Here is a 16,324-nt window from a genome sequence, read left to right as displayed (position 1 = left end):
GTTTGAGAAAAGATAAAATATCTAACTATTCTTGAGATGCATCATTATTTCTAGATCCCCCTGCTTTTTTTTTTTTAACTGCCATCACTGTGTAGCACGTATATTCATGTATTCTAATTCCAGCATGATGGTTCTGAGGTAAAGAGAACACATGGCCCTAGTGTTCTTTATAACTTCACTTACGTCCTTTAAAAGAACATTTTATTTCTAATAGCAAAATATATGTAGAAAATTTGGGACATACAGTTTCCCCCACACACTCCCCTCCCCCCAAAAAAGTTAAAATAATCTGTGATCCCAGTATCCTAAGAATAACCACCATTAATGTTTTTGGTATATATTACATTAGTCCTTTTGTGTGTGTATGTGTGCCTTAAAAGCAAATAGAGTCATACTGTTTTTCACTTCATACGGTGAACTTTTTCCATATCATCAAATATACTTTGTCAATGTCATTTTTAGTGGCTGCATAATATTAAATCATGTGAACATGCCAATATTTATTTAAGCAACCCTCTATTACTTGGCAATTCGTTTGCTATTTTTGGTGATTATAAGTCACACTGCAATGAACATTTGTCTATTTCTTAATTTTTGCACATATCTTTGATTACTCCTTAGGATAAATTCCTAGAAGAGGAATGGTTGGGTTCAAAGGGTTTGTTGCTTTTAAGGCCTTTGATACACATCATTGTAGCCTTCTGAAAAAGATTCAGTTGTTATGAGATCTCTCATTTAAAATTTTAGAAGGGAAAAAATATGGAGCAGAAATAAGATTCTGTTTTATTTCTTTTATAATGAATATTGGACTCTGTGGCCCTCCCTTAAAGATATATTCTTCTCTTTTGTCAGGACTGTTGACAGCTTTTCCACAACAGCCAGTCAACATTAATCGCCATTAACCACTTTTCTCACGCATTCTGTTTCTCCTATTTGTGAAATACTCTTCCTAAACCATACCAACCTCTCCCTCTATACTTCTTCCCTATAAGTATATTGGAATCTACTGGTAGATCTGTCAATTCCCGGGGTACTTTTCAGGATTTGTCAGCCTCCATTCGAGCTCCATGGAGAAATTCTTTGTCAGTACCTGGATTTTGTCTGTTTGTCTTTGTGTCTGTCTGTATCTCTCTCTTTTTCATACATATTCCCATACTCTGCACATTCCACTACCCCCCCCCCCCATGGTCTTAAGTTTTCAAGGAAATGAAAAAAGCATTCCTTGTCACACAAAAGCTGGGAACTCCTATGTTAAACAGTCTTTTTTTTTTTTTTAATTGGTAATAAAGATAAGCACAAAGAGGAAAATAAAAATGACCTGTCATCCCAAAATCTAGAGATAACAACCCTTAAGTTATTATTTTTTTTAAAGTTCCCTCTTTGAATAGACACGAAACCTACAAATATCTGCTTATGCTATAAACTATATTTGGTTTTTAGGGTCTTAACTTGCCCAGTCTCATAATTATTTTGGTGGTAAGTTGAAGGTCTTAGGGCCCAAATGCAGTATTGAGGTTTAGACATATAAAAGGTATAAAAGACACATTTTGTGTTTGTGAAAAGGAGTCCAATTGATTATGTGACTTTCAGAAAGGATTATTGCAGGAATAAATAAGAAACAGGCCTGGTCAGTTTAAGCTCACAAGGACACAGCAGCTGCCTAACTTTTCAGCAGATGATAAGATATCCTATTGTGGGCTGGTGTTGCCGTGGGTTGAGAGAGAGATTTGCTAGCCAGAAACTAAGTGTTTCTTCCTTGTCAGCCTGGGATCAGGGAGATTATCTTTAATCCTGGATTACAGTCAACCAAGGGACAGCTCGTGTAACAGATGTGTCCCTGCGGTTGGTACTTATGAGGAAATTTCACTAGATTTTAAAAAAATTTTAATGATGTCCTCATCTGCCATTTAGCTTGTTGGTGGTGAAGTCCAAGTAAGGTAGCACTATGTGTAATTGAAATCTTTTATTTCCAAATAATTCCCATTCTCAAAGCAAGTATTGTCATAGGCATGTCTGAATAAACAAAGGAGAATTTATGCATTAAAGTGGGTGGGCATGTGGCTTTTTCTCAGTCTTAAGAATCCTGGTGGATATTGGAACTAAGATAGTAGTCATAGTGATGAATCAGAGAGAAGATGAAAGCTGGGAAGAGTACCAGGGACAGATGTAAAAGCAGCAGAAAGTCTGGGGCTAACCCTGGAGGAAACACAACCAATTTCCATTATTATGAGGATAGTGATCTCATTCATCAATGATCTAGGCCCCCAATTTTTCACATTCTTATTGCTGTTTGTTTTTTTCCTGCCATTCTTCTGTCCTTTGCCTCCTTACTAGATATTGAAGGGACTTTGGGACAGGACAAGAAGGCTAAATCACATCCATCATTTTACTTTTGGTAATCAGTTCTAGTAAAAAGATTGATACGAAGGTAGTTAAAATACTATTTTATTTTACACTCTGTGTTCTTGAATACCAATGCTATCTCCTTTATTTTTTTCATATTAATTGATACTTGGCTGAATAACATAGGCATGAGCTATTGTTGGTAGAGGAATACTTTAGTCCTTATTATAATATCCTCAACTTTTGGTATTTGAATGCCAATTTATTTATTTCTCATTTTATAAAAATACTTAATAATACACCCTGGCCAAGTGGCTCAGTTGACTGAGTTGCACCATTCAATTCCTGGTCAGGACACATACCTAGTTGTGAGTTTGATCTTCAGTTGGGGCACATATGGGAGGCAACTGATAGATGTTTCTCACATCGATGTTTCTCTCTCTCTCTCTCTCTCTCTCTCTCTCTCTCTCTCTCTCTCCATCCTTCTCTCCCCCCCCCCTTCCTCTGTCTCTAAAATCAATAAAAACATCCTTGTGTGAGGATTTTTTTAAAAAGAAAAGAAAAAATAATTAATAATAGGCATTATTTCTTTAAAATATAATAAATTACAATGTAAACATTATAAAATGATATAAAAAGAAAGAGTTACTTAAGATATTGTTTTAGAATTCCTAAATAACAATATGGAAAAAATTTAATTTAAACCAGTCCTCCCATCATACACCTAAATAAATTCCAGATGGATGTAAAGGTTAAAGTTTTTAAAGATCAACTCTTAGAGGATAGAATAGCCAGTAGAAGACATTACAAGGAAAATTTCAGGCAACCACAAAAATATGTTGTTCAAAAAATAATAAAATTAAAAGGAAAAGGCTTTTGTAAATATATATATATATATATATATATATATATATATATATATATATATATTCTCTTCATGTTTTCAAAGAAATAGAGAGGAAGTTCTTTCAAATTTATGAGAACTACAAGACCCTACTAGATAAATAGACAAAGGATAAATTTGATAATTCCTACAAAATAGATATGCATAGTAAGCAAATGTAAAGGAAATATTCCACATTGCTGACAATTAAAGCAATACAAACATAAAATAGTATTTTATACCTAATTAAGTTAGCACCAAAAAATAATTGGCAATATTCGTTGCTGGCAAAGTTGTTATAAAAGGAACATACATTGCTGCTGTCAGCAAAAATGAGCTAAATCCTTTTGGGTAGCAATTTGGAATGTATACCAAGAGCCAAGAAACTGTGCTCTTTAATCTAAGAATTGAGTTTGAGGAAGGAAATATGAAGAAAGAAAAAAGTGTTTTAATTTCAAATTTAAATTAGCAAACAAAAAGATTGAAATATTTAAGTACCAAATAAAAAGATGAGTATACAGTAAACAACTATTAAAGCTTAAAATAAAAATTATATAAGTACATGGGGAATACATAATACATGAAAAAAAATTATACATATATACAACTTTTACATAGCTGTATACATGGGAACAAAGACTAAAAGAGAAGATGAAAACTGAGTATGGGGTGGGATATCAGATAAAATAGGGGTTTTTCTGGTATTTTCTAATGTTTCTAGTATTTAACAGTAAATAAGGATTGAGTAGATAGGGGAAAAAGACACCCCAAAGATTGTCCAATTTTAATAGCTATTGTATTAAAAATTAGGGTAACTTGGGCTTTTATAAAGTTATTCAGAGAAATATTATCCAATTATGCTCTTGCCCCATATCCTATAATCATACCTTATTCCACCCTCAGGATGGTCACAATGACACTGTGTTTAGTTCTTCACTGACCCTAATAGTAAAACTGTCTTAGAGTATGCATCAATATCTGCGCCTGTGTGTGCTGCACGAACAAGCCCATGGGGATGAAAGTGAGACTGCTCGAGCCACTTAATACTTATCAGTCATTAGAAACCATAAAGATATTGAAAGCAGTCAAGTCTATAACTTATTGCTTTCTCCCTAATCACATTTGATATTATTTGTTCCTTAGGTGATTTCTTATTTCTGAGTTATTTGTATTTTAGAAATTTGCTTTGATATAGCATATAGTTCCTTTCAATAGCATAGAATCATTTAATACTGCTGATATAAACCACCCTCACTGTAATATTTTCTGCTCTACGTAGTTACATTTTGAAGGTCATGTTTTAACCATTGTGATGAGAAGCCACGTTTTATTAAGAGCCTACAGAATTTCTTTTCTCCTAAAGTGGAGAAATTAGAGACGAGGGGAATGTAGTTCCCTTCTGGATACTGATGAACTCTTTCTGCTCTTGCTTCACATGGCAAATGGTAAGTTGATTTGCTTTCAAGACCAGAATATCTTCAAAGCCACCTCAACTCTACCTTGTTCAGTGTTCTCTAAATAGCAGCCTTTTAGTGATCAGTGATCCAACAAGAATTTCTCATAACCTTTAACGTTGTCATCATCCTCCCCTCACTCCTAGGGCTCCTGGCTCTTTGATGTTCATTTCTTACCAGTGCAGTGATGACGCACTGGCAAAAGGGGGACGAGGAGAAGGATCAATGGATTACATTCTTCCTTTTAAGTTTCACAAGATTAAAGCACATATTGATTGGGTTTTTGAAGTGCTTTATCTCAAATAGCATTTAATTCATTATAAAAGTAATATACACTTACAGTTAAGCATGTTTAACGCAGAAAAGGATAAAGAACCATATGAATCACTAATAATACCACCACTTAGAAATAACCCCTGGTACAATTTTTGGTACCAAAAATAAAAATAAAACTCTAAAAAAGAGAGAAACATGAAAATATGAGAACTACAAGAATAAATATCTATATGAGGAAATACTAGAGGCCTGGTGCATGGATTTGTGCACTGGTGGGGTCCCTCAGCGTAGCCTGCAAGGATCTGGCAGAAACTGGCAGTCCAACATCACCTGCTGCTCCCGCTCATCCCAGCCCTGCTGCACCCAGTCAGTTCCGATCAGGAGAGGCTCGCGCTGCTGCAGCAGCGCCAACCAACCACGGGCCCTGCCTCTGGTCAGCTGAGTGGCGCTCCTGCTGTGGGAGTGCACTGACCACCAGGGGGCAGCTCCTGCATTGAACATCTGCCCCCTGGTGGTCAGTGCACACCATAGCGACTGGTCAACTGGTCATTTGGTTGTTTGGTCTCTTAGGCTTTTATATAGAGAGATATCATGACTAATGACACTCTTAGTTACTGCATGAGAGGCAATGGGGTATAGTAGAGAAGCACTGTCCCTGGAATCAGCCAATTCTAGAGTTCTAGGCCCAGTTCTGCCACTTACCATCCCTACCCCTAACGAGTTTTCTCATCTTTAAATAACCATAATAAGGCTGAACTTGTAGGATTGTTGTAAGGATTAAACACATGAGACATGTAAAACAGTATGCTAGTGTCTGGCATATAGTAACTACTAAATAAAAGGTAAATACTAATACAGGTATTATGCATAATTATATTCTTAGGTGAGATTCATTGAAAATTCATTCAGCAAGGATTAATTGAGCACCTGACTAGAAATTCGAAGAGGAATAAAACAACACTTATAATGGGTGATGGGGTAGGGATAGTGGTGTAGAGACAGGGGAATCGACTGAACATGCAAGCTTGAAGCGCAGAGAAGGCAGTGTCAGTATGCAGGGTGTGCCCAAAAATTGTATACACACTTTAACAGCTGATAGCTCAGTTTTGAAAATGAAATGTATTTTAATAAACACTGCCTTTATAATTATTCAAAGTGTGTGTATACATTTTTTGGGACACCCTGTATGTTTTGTTTGGAGGAGAATATATTGGAGATCTCTGATCTGCTTGATTTCACTGGTTAAAAACTGATACAGACTAACTCATGGGAATATCTAACCTATAGTCTCAAGGCACACAGAAAGGTTCTAACTTTTGGTGAGTTACCAGGTGGGGGACAAAGTGTAGAGTCATTTTGGGGCATGGTAAAGTTGGTACCTTTGGAGTGGCCTTGTAGAATAGTCCCTAAGCAAATTCCAAGATCTTTTTAAGCCTGTTCCTCTTTTGTGTGCCTAGATACTTGGGAAGTGCCATTTGAGGAGATCTCAGAGCTGCAGTGGCTGGGTAGCGGAGCCCAAGGAGCTGTTTTTCTGGGCAAGTTCCGAGCGGAGGAGGTGGCCATCAAGAAAGTGAGAGAACAGAATGAGACGGATATCAAGCATTTGAGGAAGTTGAAGCATCCTAACATCATCGCTTTCAAGTAGGTCAAGGCTTTTTTTTTTTTTTTTTTTAAGAAATAGATTTTCTTTCCCCCAATATATACATATAAATTCCTGCTTTGAAAGACATGTTAAGACCATGCTATAGACTGAGCACTGTGCTAGGTGCTTGGTAGGGTATCAAAGAACTATTAAATTAGAGTCATGTCTTTAAGGAGTTTATAATATAGAAGTTCTTTTTGCCAAAGGATGCCCTGCTTGGATGGGATGCAGATGGGGCAGAGAGAAAGAAAGTGGATTCTTGCCAAGCAGTCAGATCTGCTCATCAACCTCATTTATCAATAGGATGACAGATAGCCTGGACATCCTAAAATTCGGTTAAGAAAACAAAGCTAACATCTAAGTAACCAGAGAACAATTAGTACCTGTGTAATAGATATGCTTTTTATTAGTTTCTATTAGCATCTCTTATTAAATATTAACTTGTAATAACAGATACCTTCAGGGTATTTCTCCCTGCCTCATTGCTTGCTAGGTGGCTTTTTAAGGAATGCCAAATACTCAGCTTTCTAAATGTAATGATACAGAGTTATTGGTGATAGCAAGGATGTGCTATTTTCATTTCACAAAGTAGTTGTTTTCAAGATCTTTATAGTTTAGACCATTATTTTCAGAATATTGGCAGGAATCCCTAGCAAGAGGGGGAGACCCAAAGGCAAATTTGTGGAAATCACCAAATTTAGCAGTGCTGAGTTCTAAATATGTGCAATTCCTTCTGCCTTGAGTTCCATCTCTTACCAGCCTTTAAAGTTTGCCTTAGGTTTGAACAAATGAATGGCGAGTGGCTTCAGAGTAGGCAAGGTAAAGAATAGGAAAGGTAGCTTTTAGGTGGGCTGAAAGTATAGAAAGTAGAACTTCTTTATATGTATATATGAAAATTATATGACCAATGAGGCTACAGTTACAAGTGGAATAACTTACAAATCCCCCTTCCCTAAACTAGAAGGAACTCCTCCCAGCCCCCAAGAGGGAGCCTCTCTTGACAAAATTCTCATTATAAAGCTGAACATGTGATGTGGTAATTTTTTGTTGGAACCACATCCCCAAAGTAAGAAATAGAAATCTTAGGTATAGGTTTTATACAATGAGTTTAAATGAGTATTAAGGCTGTTTTGATTCAAGACCCCTTATGGAACGGGAAATGGATGTAAAAAGAAGAGAAGCATTGCCTTGGCCAACATTTCTCAGTGGTTAGAGCATTGGCCTGCACACCAAAGGGTCACAGGTTCGATTCCCAGTCATGGGCGTGTACCTGGGTTGGGGTTCAATCCCCAACCCAGTCAGGACAAGTGCGGGTTGGGGCACATGCAGGTGGCAACCAATCCATGTGTCTTATCTCTCCCACATCGATGTTTCTCTCTCCCCCTTCTCTCTCCCTTCCACTCTCTCTAGTGATTCTATTACTGGTAGCCCTAGTTGCATGTGAGACTAAAACAAAATGTTCTAGAGACCAATTCTAATCTTTCCAAAGATGATCATTTCAAAAGACAATAAGAGGATTTTATTTTTTTAATCCTCACCCGAGGATATTTTTTTCATTGATCTTTAGAGAGAGAATGGAAGGGCGAGAAGGGAGGGAGGGAGGGAGGGAGAGGGAGAGGGAGAGAGAGAGAGAGAGAGAAAGAGAGAGAGAGAGAGAGAAACATCAATGTGAGAGAGACACATTGACTGGTTGCCTCTGCATGAGCCCAGGGCCAGGGATAGAACCTGCAATTGAGGTGCATGCCCCTCACTGGGAAATGAACCCTCAACCCTTCGGTCTGCAGGCCGATGCTCTAACCACTGAGAAAACTGGCCAGGGCAAGAGAATTATTTTTAAGCAGCTACCAGAAACTCACTTCTTTCTTTCATTTTACTTCACTGAGAGGATCTTCACTCCCACTATGCTACATCATTCTAAATGGAAGGTAGAAGGGGAGGCCGGGGGAAGGTCAATGGGGAAAAAAAAAAAAAAAACAGAAGAAGACATGTGCACTGCTATTTGTAATACTTTAAACAATAAAATAAAATTTAAATAAATAAATAAATAAATGGAAGGTAGAGCTTCCATTTAACTAAACCTTGAAGCTTAGGTTTGAGACAGAGATCAGCAAGCCTTTTGGCCTCCTAAAATGAAACAGGCTGTATCTTCCAGGTAAGAGGGCTTTCCATGTAGAATTTGTCCTAAGAGGATGGGTATGAGAAGCTTTATTCCTTTTTCTTCTCAGTCTTTCCTCCCACCTCACTCTCTGACCCGCCCAAATACTTTTCAGCATTTGGGACAAATATTGCCATGCTGGTGCCCAACTCTTTAGGCTGAAGATGCCTGAATAGTCTTTACCTCTACATGGAAACAATAGCAAGACTGTGTCCCTGGCCCATTACACCATGCTCTTGAGGCATTGTGCAGTGTTATGTTTGCAGCTCTCTGTGCCATGTGTTGCTTGGCCAATGAATCATTCAGGACCATCTGGAAGACATGAAGGCAAGATTAGATTTTAGTACGTCTCTCCGGATACTGATTTCTGTGCTTACAGCTTCTTTTGAAATAAGAACCATGTTCAGAAGGGAAAGAGCAAGGAAAAAATACTATATTCTTTTTCCTTCCAATTTCTTAAAGCGGTCTTTTAAGAAAACCCAGTCTGACTGTTCCTAATGGAATTGAGTGCCAAGGGGAAGAAAAGGTAGCAATTAGAAGTGATTATAGAGCTGTTATTTATAGCTAGTAAGGGCCTTGTCATAGTATAGGGCTGATGGAATGATTGCTTCTCATTCGTCAGTCGGGAAAGATGAAAAACGCATACATATCACTGTTAGGCCCTTTCTGTCTACATTTGTGACAAGTTAAAACATAGTTGAACAGGATACTGACTAGATTCAAACAAATATGTATTTTGATATCCTCAAGCATATTACATTATTCCTGCCTTACTTATTATTTCTCTGTGATGAAAATTAAAGTCTGTTTGTAGTTGCCGTACATTCCTGCTCCACTGAGGTTTCCGTACAAGTCAAGTAACAAAAACTTGAAAAAAATGTTTCCACTGAAAATCAAGATGAAAATTTTGGGTAGCTTAGAAAATGCTGGGGAGCAATAGAAATAGCTTTGTGGCATTTGACAGGCACAGCAAAGCAGGGACAATGAAGACTAATTCTTTAATTTCTTTATAACCTGTTATTGTTGTAAGACTTTCACATGATTACAAGCCATCATGGCCTCTATTTTTAATATATATTTTTATTGATTTCAGAGAGGAAGGAAGAGGGACCGAGATAGAAACATCAATGCAATCATTGATTGGCTACTTCTTGCACACCCCACACTGGGAATCAAGCCCTCAACCCAGGCCTGAGCCCTGACCTGGAAGTGACCGTGACCTCCTGGTTCATATGTTGACACTCAACCACTGAGCCATGCCAGTCGGGCCCATCATAGCCTCTAAAGTCCTTCATAACTTATAGCAGCCTAAGAAATAGGACATGAATTGAGAGCTGGCTAAGGACTTTAGCTGGGTGCCTTGTAGGTAGACTGCTCTCAATAACTACTCTGGAAAGGTTTAAAGGAAGGCATACATACATACCATTAAGGATGGGGCGCAGAGAATTGCAGCGGTGATATTTTTTTTCTCTTTTCTCATCCTCAGAACCAAACTGTGAATTAGAATTAATCTGACTATTCCAACTTCTATAAGTTAACAATATTAATATAGGAATCCCCAATATGTTTGTCTATCCTGCAGTGAAGGAGGATAACAGAGGCAGTGTGGTGTACGAGTGGAAAGAGCATGGCATTGAAGTTAAACAGGCAGATTTGAATCCCACTGTCACTTGTTAGTTGTCTGATCTAAGACAAGTTACTGTCCCTCTCTGAACATTACTTATAAAAAAATGGAAAAGGTAATACCTATCTTACAGTGGTTTGGAGCAGACTAAATAAAACAATTAAATAAACATGTAAACACACCTGACAAATAGAAGATGTTCTTTCATGTTAGTGCCCCTCCTCCTATCCCAGGCCTCTGCATGTGTTCATGTGAAGGTTTGATCATCAAAGAAAGTTAAGGTAAAGTGAAGAACTATCTATCAAGGGCTTGCTGTGAATGTCTAGGCCTTGTGGTAGACAGATGAGAACTTGAAAACCTTTCCCTTCAATGAGCCTGTAATCTATATCAGATCGCATCTGAAAACTAATGGCTGCTATGTAGCATTGGAATTGAGAGAAGAGAAAGATCTTTGGGCTGGAATGATCAGGAAAGGCTTCATGGGAGATGTAAGAATTGATGGAAATACAGGCTGCATGGATATATAATACTTGAGTTGTGTAATGCTATTTTTATTCTAAACAGAAATGTTTTTCAAAGGCTATATAATACAGAAATTTTTAAAAGTTTTCTAACTTCTTTTTAAATTTATTTAAATAACTCTTTATATTTTAATTATCGTTGACATACAATATTATATTAGTTTCAGGTATACACATCACTAGAGACATATAAAATAGAAAATTGAGCCCAGCTATGTTGCTCAGTGGTTGAGTGTCAACCCATGAACCAGGAGGTCACAGTTCAATTCCCAGGCAGGGTATGTGCCCAGGTTTCTGGCTTGATCCCCAGTAGGGGGTGTGCAGGAGGCAGCCAACCAATGATTCTCTCTCATCAATGTTTCTATCCCTTTCTCCCTCTCCCTTACTCTCTCTGAAATCAATAAAAACATATTTTTAAAAGAAAATTGATTCTTTTTTTTCTCATCCTCAATCTAGCTAGTCTTAAATTTGAGTGACTTAAAATTCAACAAAATAATAGCAAAAATAGCAATATTTTATTCGAATTATATTTCTGCACACTATGTATGAAACCCTCTATGTAATTCTAAAAGGAAGCTATTTAAATTATTCTTAATCAGAACAACACAATATCTAGCCCACACAAAGCCTCAGGAAAGGGTGCTCTTTGACCCAGAATAGAATGTCCCCACAGAAAAAGCACCAGATATAGCATAGCATGTAGATACCCAGAGTGAACAAAACAAAACTAAAATTGTCGCTATGCATAGTAGAGAAAATCTGTAGACTAAAGGGTTTTAATGTTAATTTAAGAATCAGGAATGATTATCTATATGCATGTAAAAAATAACTTGGATAGAGAATTGGCCTTAGTGATTAAATTTATGAAATGCTCCTAAGATATAAATAAGTATGCATGTATGTTTGTTTCTATGTGTGTATTATATCCATGCTTGTGTTTTCTTGAAAGGGGTGTTTGTACTCAGGCCCCATGTTATTGTATCATCATGGAATACTGTGCCCATGGACAACTCTACGAGGTTTTGCGAGCGGGCAGGAAGATTACGCCTCGATTGCTAGTAGACTGGTCCACAGGAATCGCAAGTGGAATGAATTATTTGCATCTTCACAAAATTATTCATCGTGATCTCAAATCACCTAAGTGAGTACTGGAGCTAATTTTTCAGCCATTTTGTTTTATTGCTTTGAAATAAGGAATTCCATCAACCTTAATGGAAGTTTTCAGACATGACACTTTTGGTTCAGCTAGGTCAGCACAGTGGGCAATGCTATTTGTGTATCTTTTGGATTATTATTGACCTACTTACCTATGTAGATGGCAGATATGTTCAGGCACCTAACACTAGTCTTCCCTTTTTGTTGCGGTGTAATTGTACAATTATGAAACAATTGATTATCTGAGTAATTAATCATTTTGAATAATTAATGCCAAACTTCCTCACTTGGAGGCTTGACTTGTTGTTTCTCTGTGTGTTTCCAGAAAAACACTTTTTAAAAGTGAATTTCAGAAATGCACTTAATACAGTCAGGTGAAAGTGAATGAATAAGAAACAGAGGCAAAGAGTAAATAAAAATGTTAGAACTAAAGCTTGTTCACAAAATGTATACCATAGGGTTCTCTACCGCTGTGGTATAGAGGTGGACTCCATATTTGGTGCTGAGTTTCCTAAAGTCTAAGCAAAGAAAGAAAGAAATAGTTATAAGATTCACAGTGTCCATAAGAAAAATACAAACTGATTATTTAAGAGAAGCAAAGCTGTTTCTAGTAACCTCTGTTTTCAAAACGATTCCTTGGCTACTAATAACCACTTTAAGAGGAGTGTTTATCAGTTCCTCAAATTGCATAAAAGAATTGATAAAATGGTATATTTCAGTGTTGCTCCTATTTTTTAAACATTTTTATCACTTCTCATCACATTTTGGTTTGGAGAAGAAGAAAAGGATTAATCTTTTTTGCATGTGCTTTTATGGTTTACAACATATTTTTATATCCATGATCGCATCTGCTTTGATCTTGGCAAAAACTGTGTGGGATAGATGTGACAAGTATCATTATTTTTATTTTATATAAGAGAAACTAGGGCTCAGAGCCCGAAGTCATGGAGCTAGGACTTGAACCCAGAACTTTTCGACCAAAGACCACTGCTTCCTAAGTCATCGTGTGAAGGTGAGGGATTCACAAGGAATCCTGCCTCTTCTCCATGGAAGATATAAATCAGTCTTGATTATAAACTTCAAAGACCAGCCACATTTATCACCATAGTTCTCAATAATGTTTATTACCATTGTTAGCTCACTGAACAACCTTCTTCTTGATTTACTTGCAAATAACTTTATTATATAGTGTTCATTCCTTCTGTCTATATGGATGCTTTTGTCACCCACTACATACACATAAAATACTTGCCAAAGGCCTCTTTGAATGGTCTGCTTTTGAATCACCTTGTTCTCCTTGAGAATTAATTGTAGAAAAGGAAGCAGGAATATGTAGAATACATAACAATCACACACTGCTCTCTTTAACTGCTATCACTTAAAGATTAGAGTAAGTTGGTTACCCAGTAAGCATTCCCTCTGTTATCAGTACCACCCTGAACCCCTGCAGCCTTGGCCTCTTTGGGTTCCAAGGCAATTTTGAAAAAACAAAGATCAGTCTGGCTTGCTGTAAAGAGAGATTTTGTTACCCACATTAAGTCTTTAGTCTGTATGACCTTTGTCTCAGAGATTTCACAAAAGTTTCAAAATCATATCTTCTCTTGTCCCCTCCCATGTCCATTCCCTCTCATCATCTATCTATATAAAACCTTAATATGCAAATCGACCAACAACCAGTCGCTATGACATACACTGACCACCAGGGGGCAGACGCTCAATGCAGGAGCTGCCCCAGCCCGCAGGCCCCAACTGGCGGGGCAGTTACTCAGCTGGTCACCCTACAGGTCGGCCCTCATTGCCAGCCAGGCCTAGGGACCCTACCTGTGCAGGAATTTCATGCACCAGACCTCTAGTGTCCTATAATGAGCAACACATAAGAGGCAGAAAGGGAAGTTTCTGGTGTTTTTTCCTCTAGGGGTTTATTGCCTTTTCTGACTCTCATGGTTTATGATACCATCAATTCTCCAATTATCGCAAATAGCCCATGATACTTTCACCTTTATGCATTTCCACCAACACTAGCACCATTAAATCAAAATTCCTAAATTATGTGAATTTTACATAGCAGGTGAAAAACCAGGGCATGGATGTGGATGAAGGTATTCTAAAGCAATTGTAAGCACTGAGCTATTTGGTAAATAGCTATTTCACATTGGCAGGGACGGGGCAAATGTGAAGTCCTGGTTCAAGCAAAGAAGGGAGGAGATAGACTAAGAAGTTTCCTATTTTCTCACCTCCTTGATTCTGATACTGCTGGAGTATTAAGCCTTTTTATTGTTAAAAATAGGTCTCTAGATCATTAAGCCTCTGAAACCCTAACTCATTGACATTCTTAAGTTCTAAACAGGCTGTTTCAAGTGAACTCCGTCTAGTGCGTGAGGATGTTACTATGTTGTATTAGTCCCAGGTTATATTCATCTTTAAAGCTGGCAAAAGCAGTTTGCCCAGGTCACATTTCAGATAACTATTATGAAAACTAAAACATGAGTTGTCTGAATCTACTTAAGCTTAGATTTATTCCTGCTTTTCCTCATTGTTAGTGGAATCCCAGGATACGACTTCCTAGTACCATGGTCCCAGGCATGATTTTAGTTGGCCATCATTTCAACAGTGTTTTGAAAGAAGTGTTTTCTTAGTGGGTTGTCTGAGACTGGCAGAGTAGAAACCAATATTTATTGAGCATGTGTGCTTTACTTATCTCATTTAATTCAAACAAAATTTCATGAGGCATTATTACAGGCCCATATTCCTTATCCAAAACTCTGGGAGTCAGGTGATTTCAGGAACAGTGCATTCATTACCTTACATCCCCAGCAAAGACTGGGTCAGCACCCTATAATCAGCCACATTCATATATCTGTAGCGAAACATATGGTAGGCACACAAAGTGGGGTAAACAAAGTGTGTTTGCTTTATGCATATGAAAAAAATATTTATACACTGTTTTTAGATCTTTTTGCATTTTTAAATTGTGGATAAGATATTGTGAACTGGATTGTCTCCATCTCATAGATGAGAAAAATGGCATGGAAGAATTACATAAATTGGCAAAGCTCACACAATGGTGAAGGCAGGATAAAACCAGATGTAAAAGCCCACTATGGCCCTGGCCAGTGATGCTCAATTGGTTGAGCATATCCCCTTGCACCAGAAGGTCACTGGTTCGATTTCAGTCAGGGCATAGGCCTGGGTTGTAGGTTCGGTCCCCAGGTGGGGTGTATAAAGGAGGCAACCAATCAATGTTTCTCTCTCACATCGATGTTTCTCTTTCTCTTCCTTTTCCTTCCACTCTTTCTAAAAAACATCAATATAAATATATATATTTAAAGCCCTCTATGCTATGCTGCCTCACAAGTATGAATGGTGCTGTTTCTAGTGTATCGCTAATGTCCTAGTAATATTGAAGCTGGTAAGCTGAATTCTGCAATGTAGGGGGCAGCGAAGTCTTCAGTTGCCAATTTGAGTCATGTTTTTTATTAGTACTAATGATCTGGATGTTCTCTTATTTCTTTTCAAAGTGTTTTAGTGACTCACACAGATGCAGTAAAAATTTCAGATTTTGGGACCTCTAAGGAACTCAGCGATAAAAGTACCAAGATGTCCTTTGCTGGCACAGTCGCATGGATGGCGCCAGAAGTGATACGAAATGAGCCTGTCTCTGAAAAAGTCGATATATGGTGAGCAGCACCGTCTGTACCAACTGGAAAACCTTTCCCCACTCTCACCCTGTCAGCATGTTCCTCCATCCACACTTCTACTTTCCTCAGGTAGTCTTCAGTGTTACTCTCTTCTGGTTGGTTGCAGTCCCATATTACCCAATACGATGGTAAGAAGGGTTGGGATAGAATTAAGATGATTCAGTAAAGCATCAGTTTTAAGGACCTTCAAAGAATATGCTAAACTTTCTGGAAAATGGAACGTTTACTTTAAATAACCATTTAGTACAAAAGTCTTCCTGGACTTTACATTACATAATTCTCACCTTCTTAAATGAAATACTTCGAACAAAGTTTACCTGTTTTGGTGACTCAGATCATCATGTATATCTGTGACCTACTGATGTGAATAGTTAGACATATTTGAGTTGTATAGTGCTATTTACCCTTTTATAAACACCTCTATGGGCTATGCTTTTTTGTTGGTGGTGACCTTTTTAGAATCTTTATCACTTTTTCCTCCAAATCTTTGCTATTAACAGTGTATTTCCCTGTAGTTGCTTTTATCCATTCGTAAAACAGACTATTAATAACTTTTAGGCTAAAATAATAGCA

At 37.6% G+C, this 16,324-nt stretch overlaps 1 protein-coding gene across 3 annotated transcripts in view; it reads left to right on the top strand.

Annotated features, from left to right (window-relative positions):
* Positions 1-16,324, top strand: part of MAP3K13 (mitogen-activated protein kinase kinase kinase 13) — a 128,699-nt gene that overhangs the window by 83,037 nt on the left and 29,338 nt on the right. For all 3 annotated transcript variants that reach the window (XR_004974171.1, XM_036350839.1, XM_036350838.1), the window contains exons 3-5: positions 6,414-6,597; positions 11,848-12,039; positions 15,572-15,730. Coding sequence is in view for 2 of the 3 variants with exons in the window: in XM_036350839.1 (XP_036206732.1) it covers positions 6,414-6,597; positions 11,848-12,039; positions 15,572-15,730 (535 nt within the window). In the remaining variant the exon portion in view is untranslated. The remainder of the gene's footprint in view (positions 1-6,413; positions 6,598-11,847; positions 12,040-15,571; positions 15,731-16,324) is intronic.

The sequence above is a fragment of the Myotis myotis genome, unplaced genomic scaffold, assembly GCF_014108235.1.
Source record: "Myotis myotis isolate mMyoMyo1 unplaced genomic scaffold, mMyoMyo1.p scaffold_m19_p_2, whole genome shotgun sequence".
In the NCBI taxonomy this organism is placed as follows: domain Eukaryota; kingdom Metazoa; phylum Chordata; class Mammalia; order Chiroptera; family Vespertilionidae; genus Myotis; species Myotis myotis.
The sequence above is the reverse complement of the archived record's forward strand: the minus strand, read 5'-3'. Positions and strand labels throughout refer to the sequence as shown.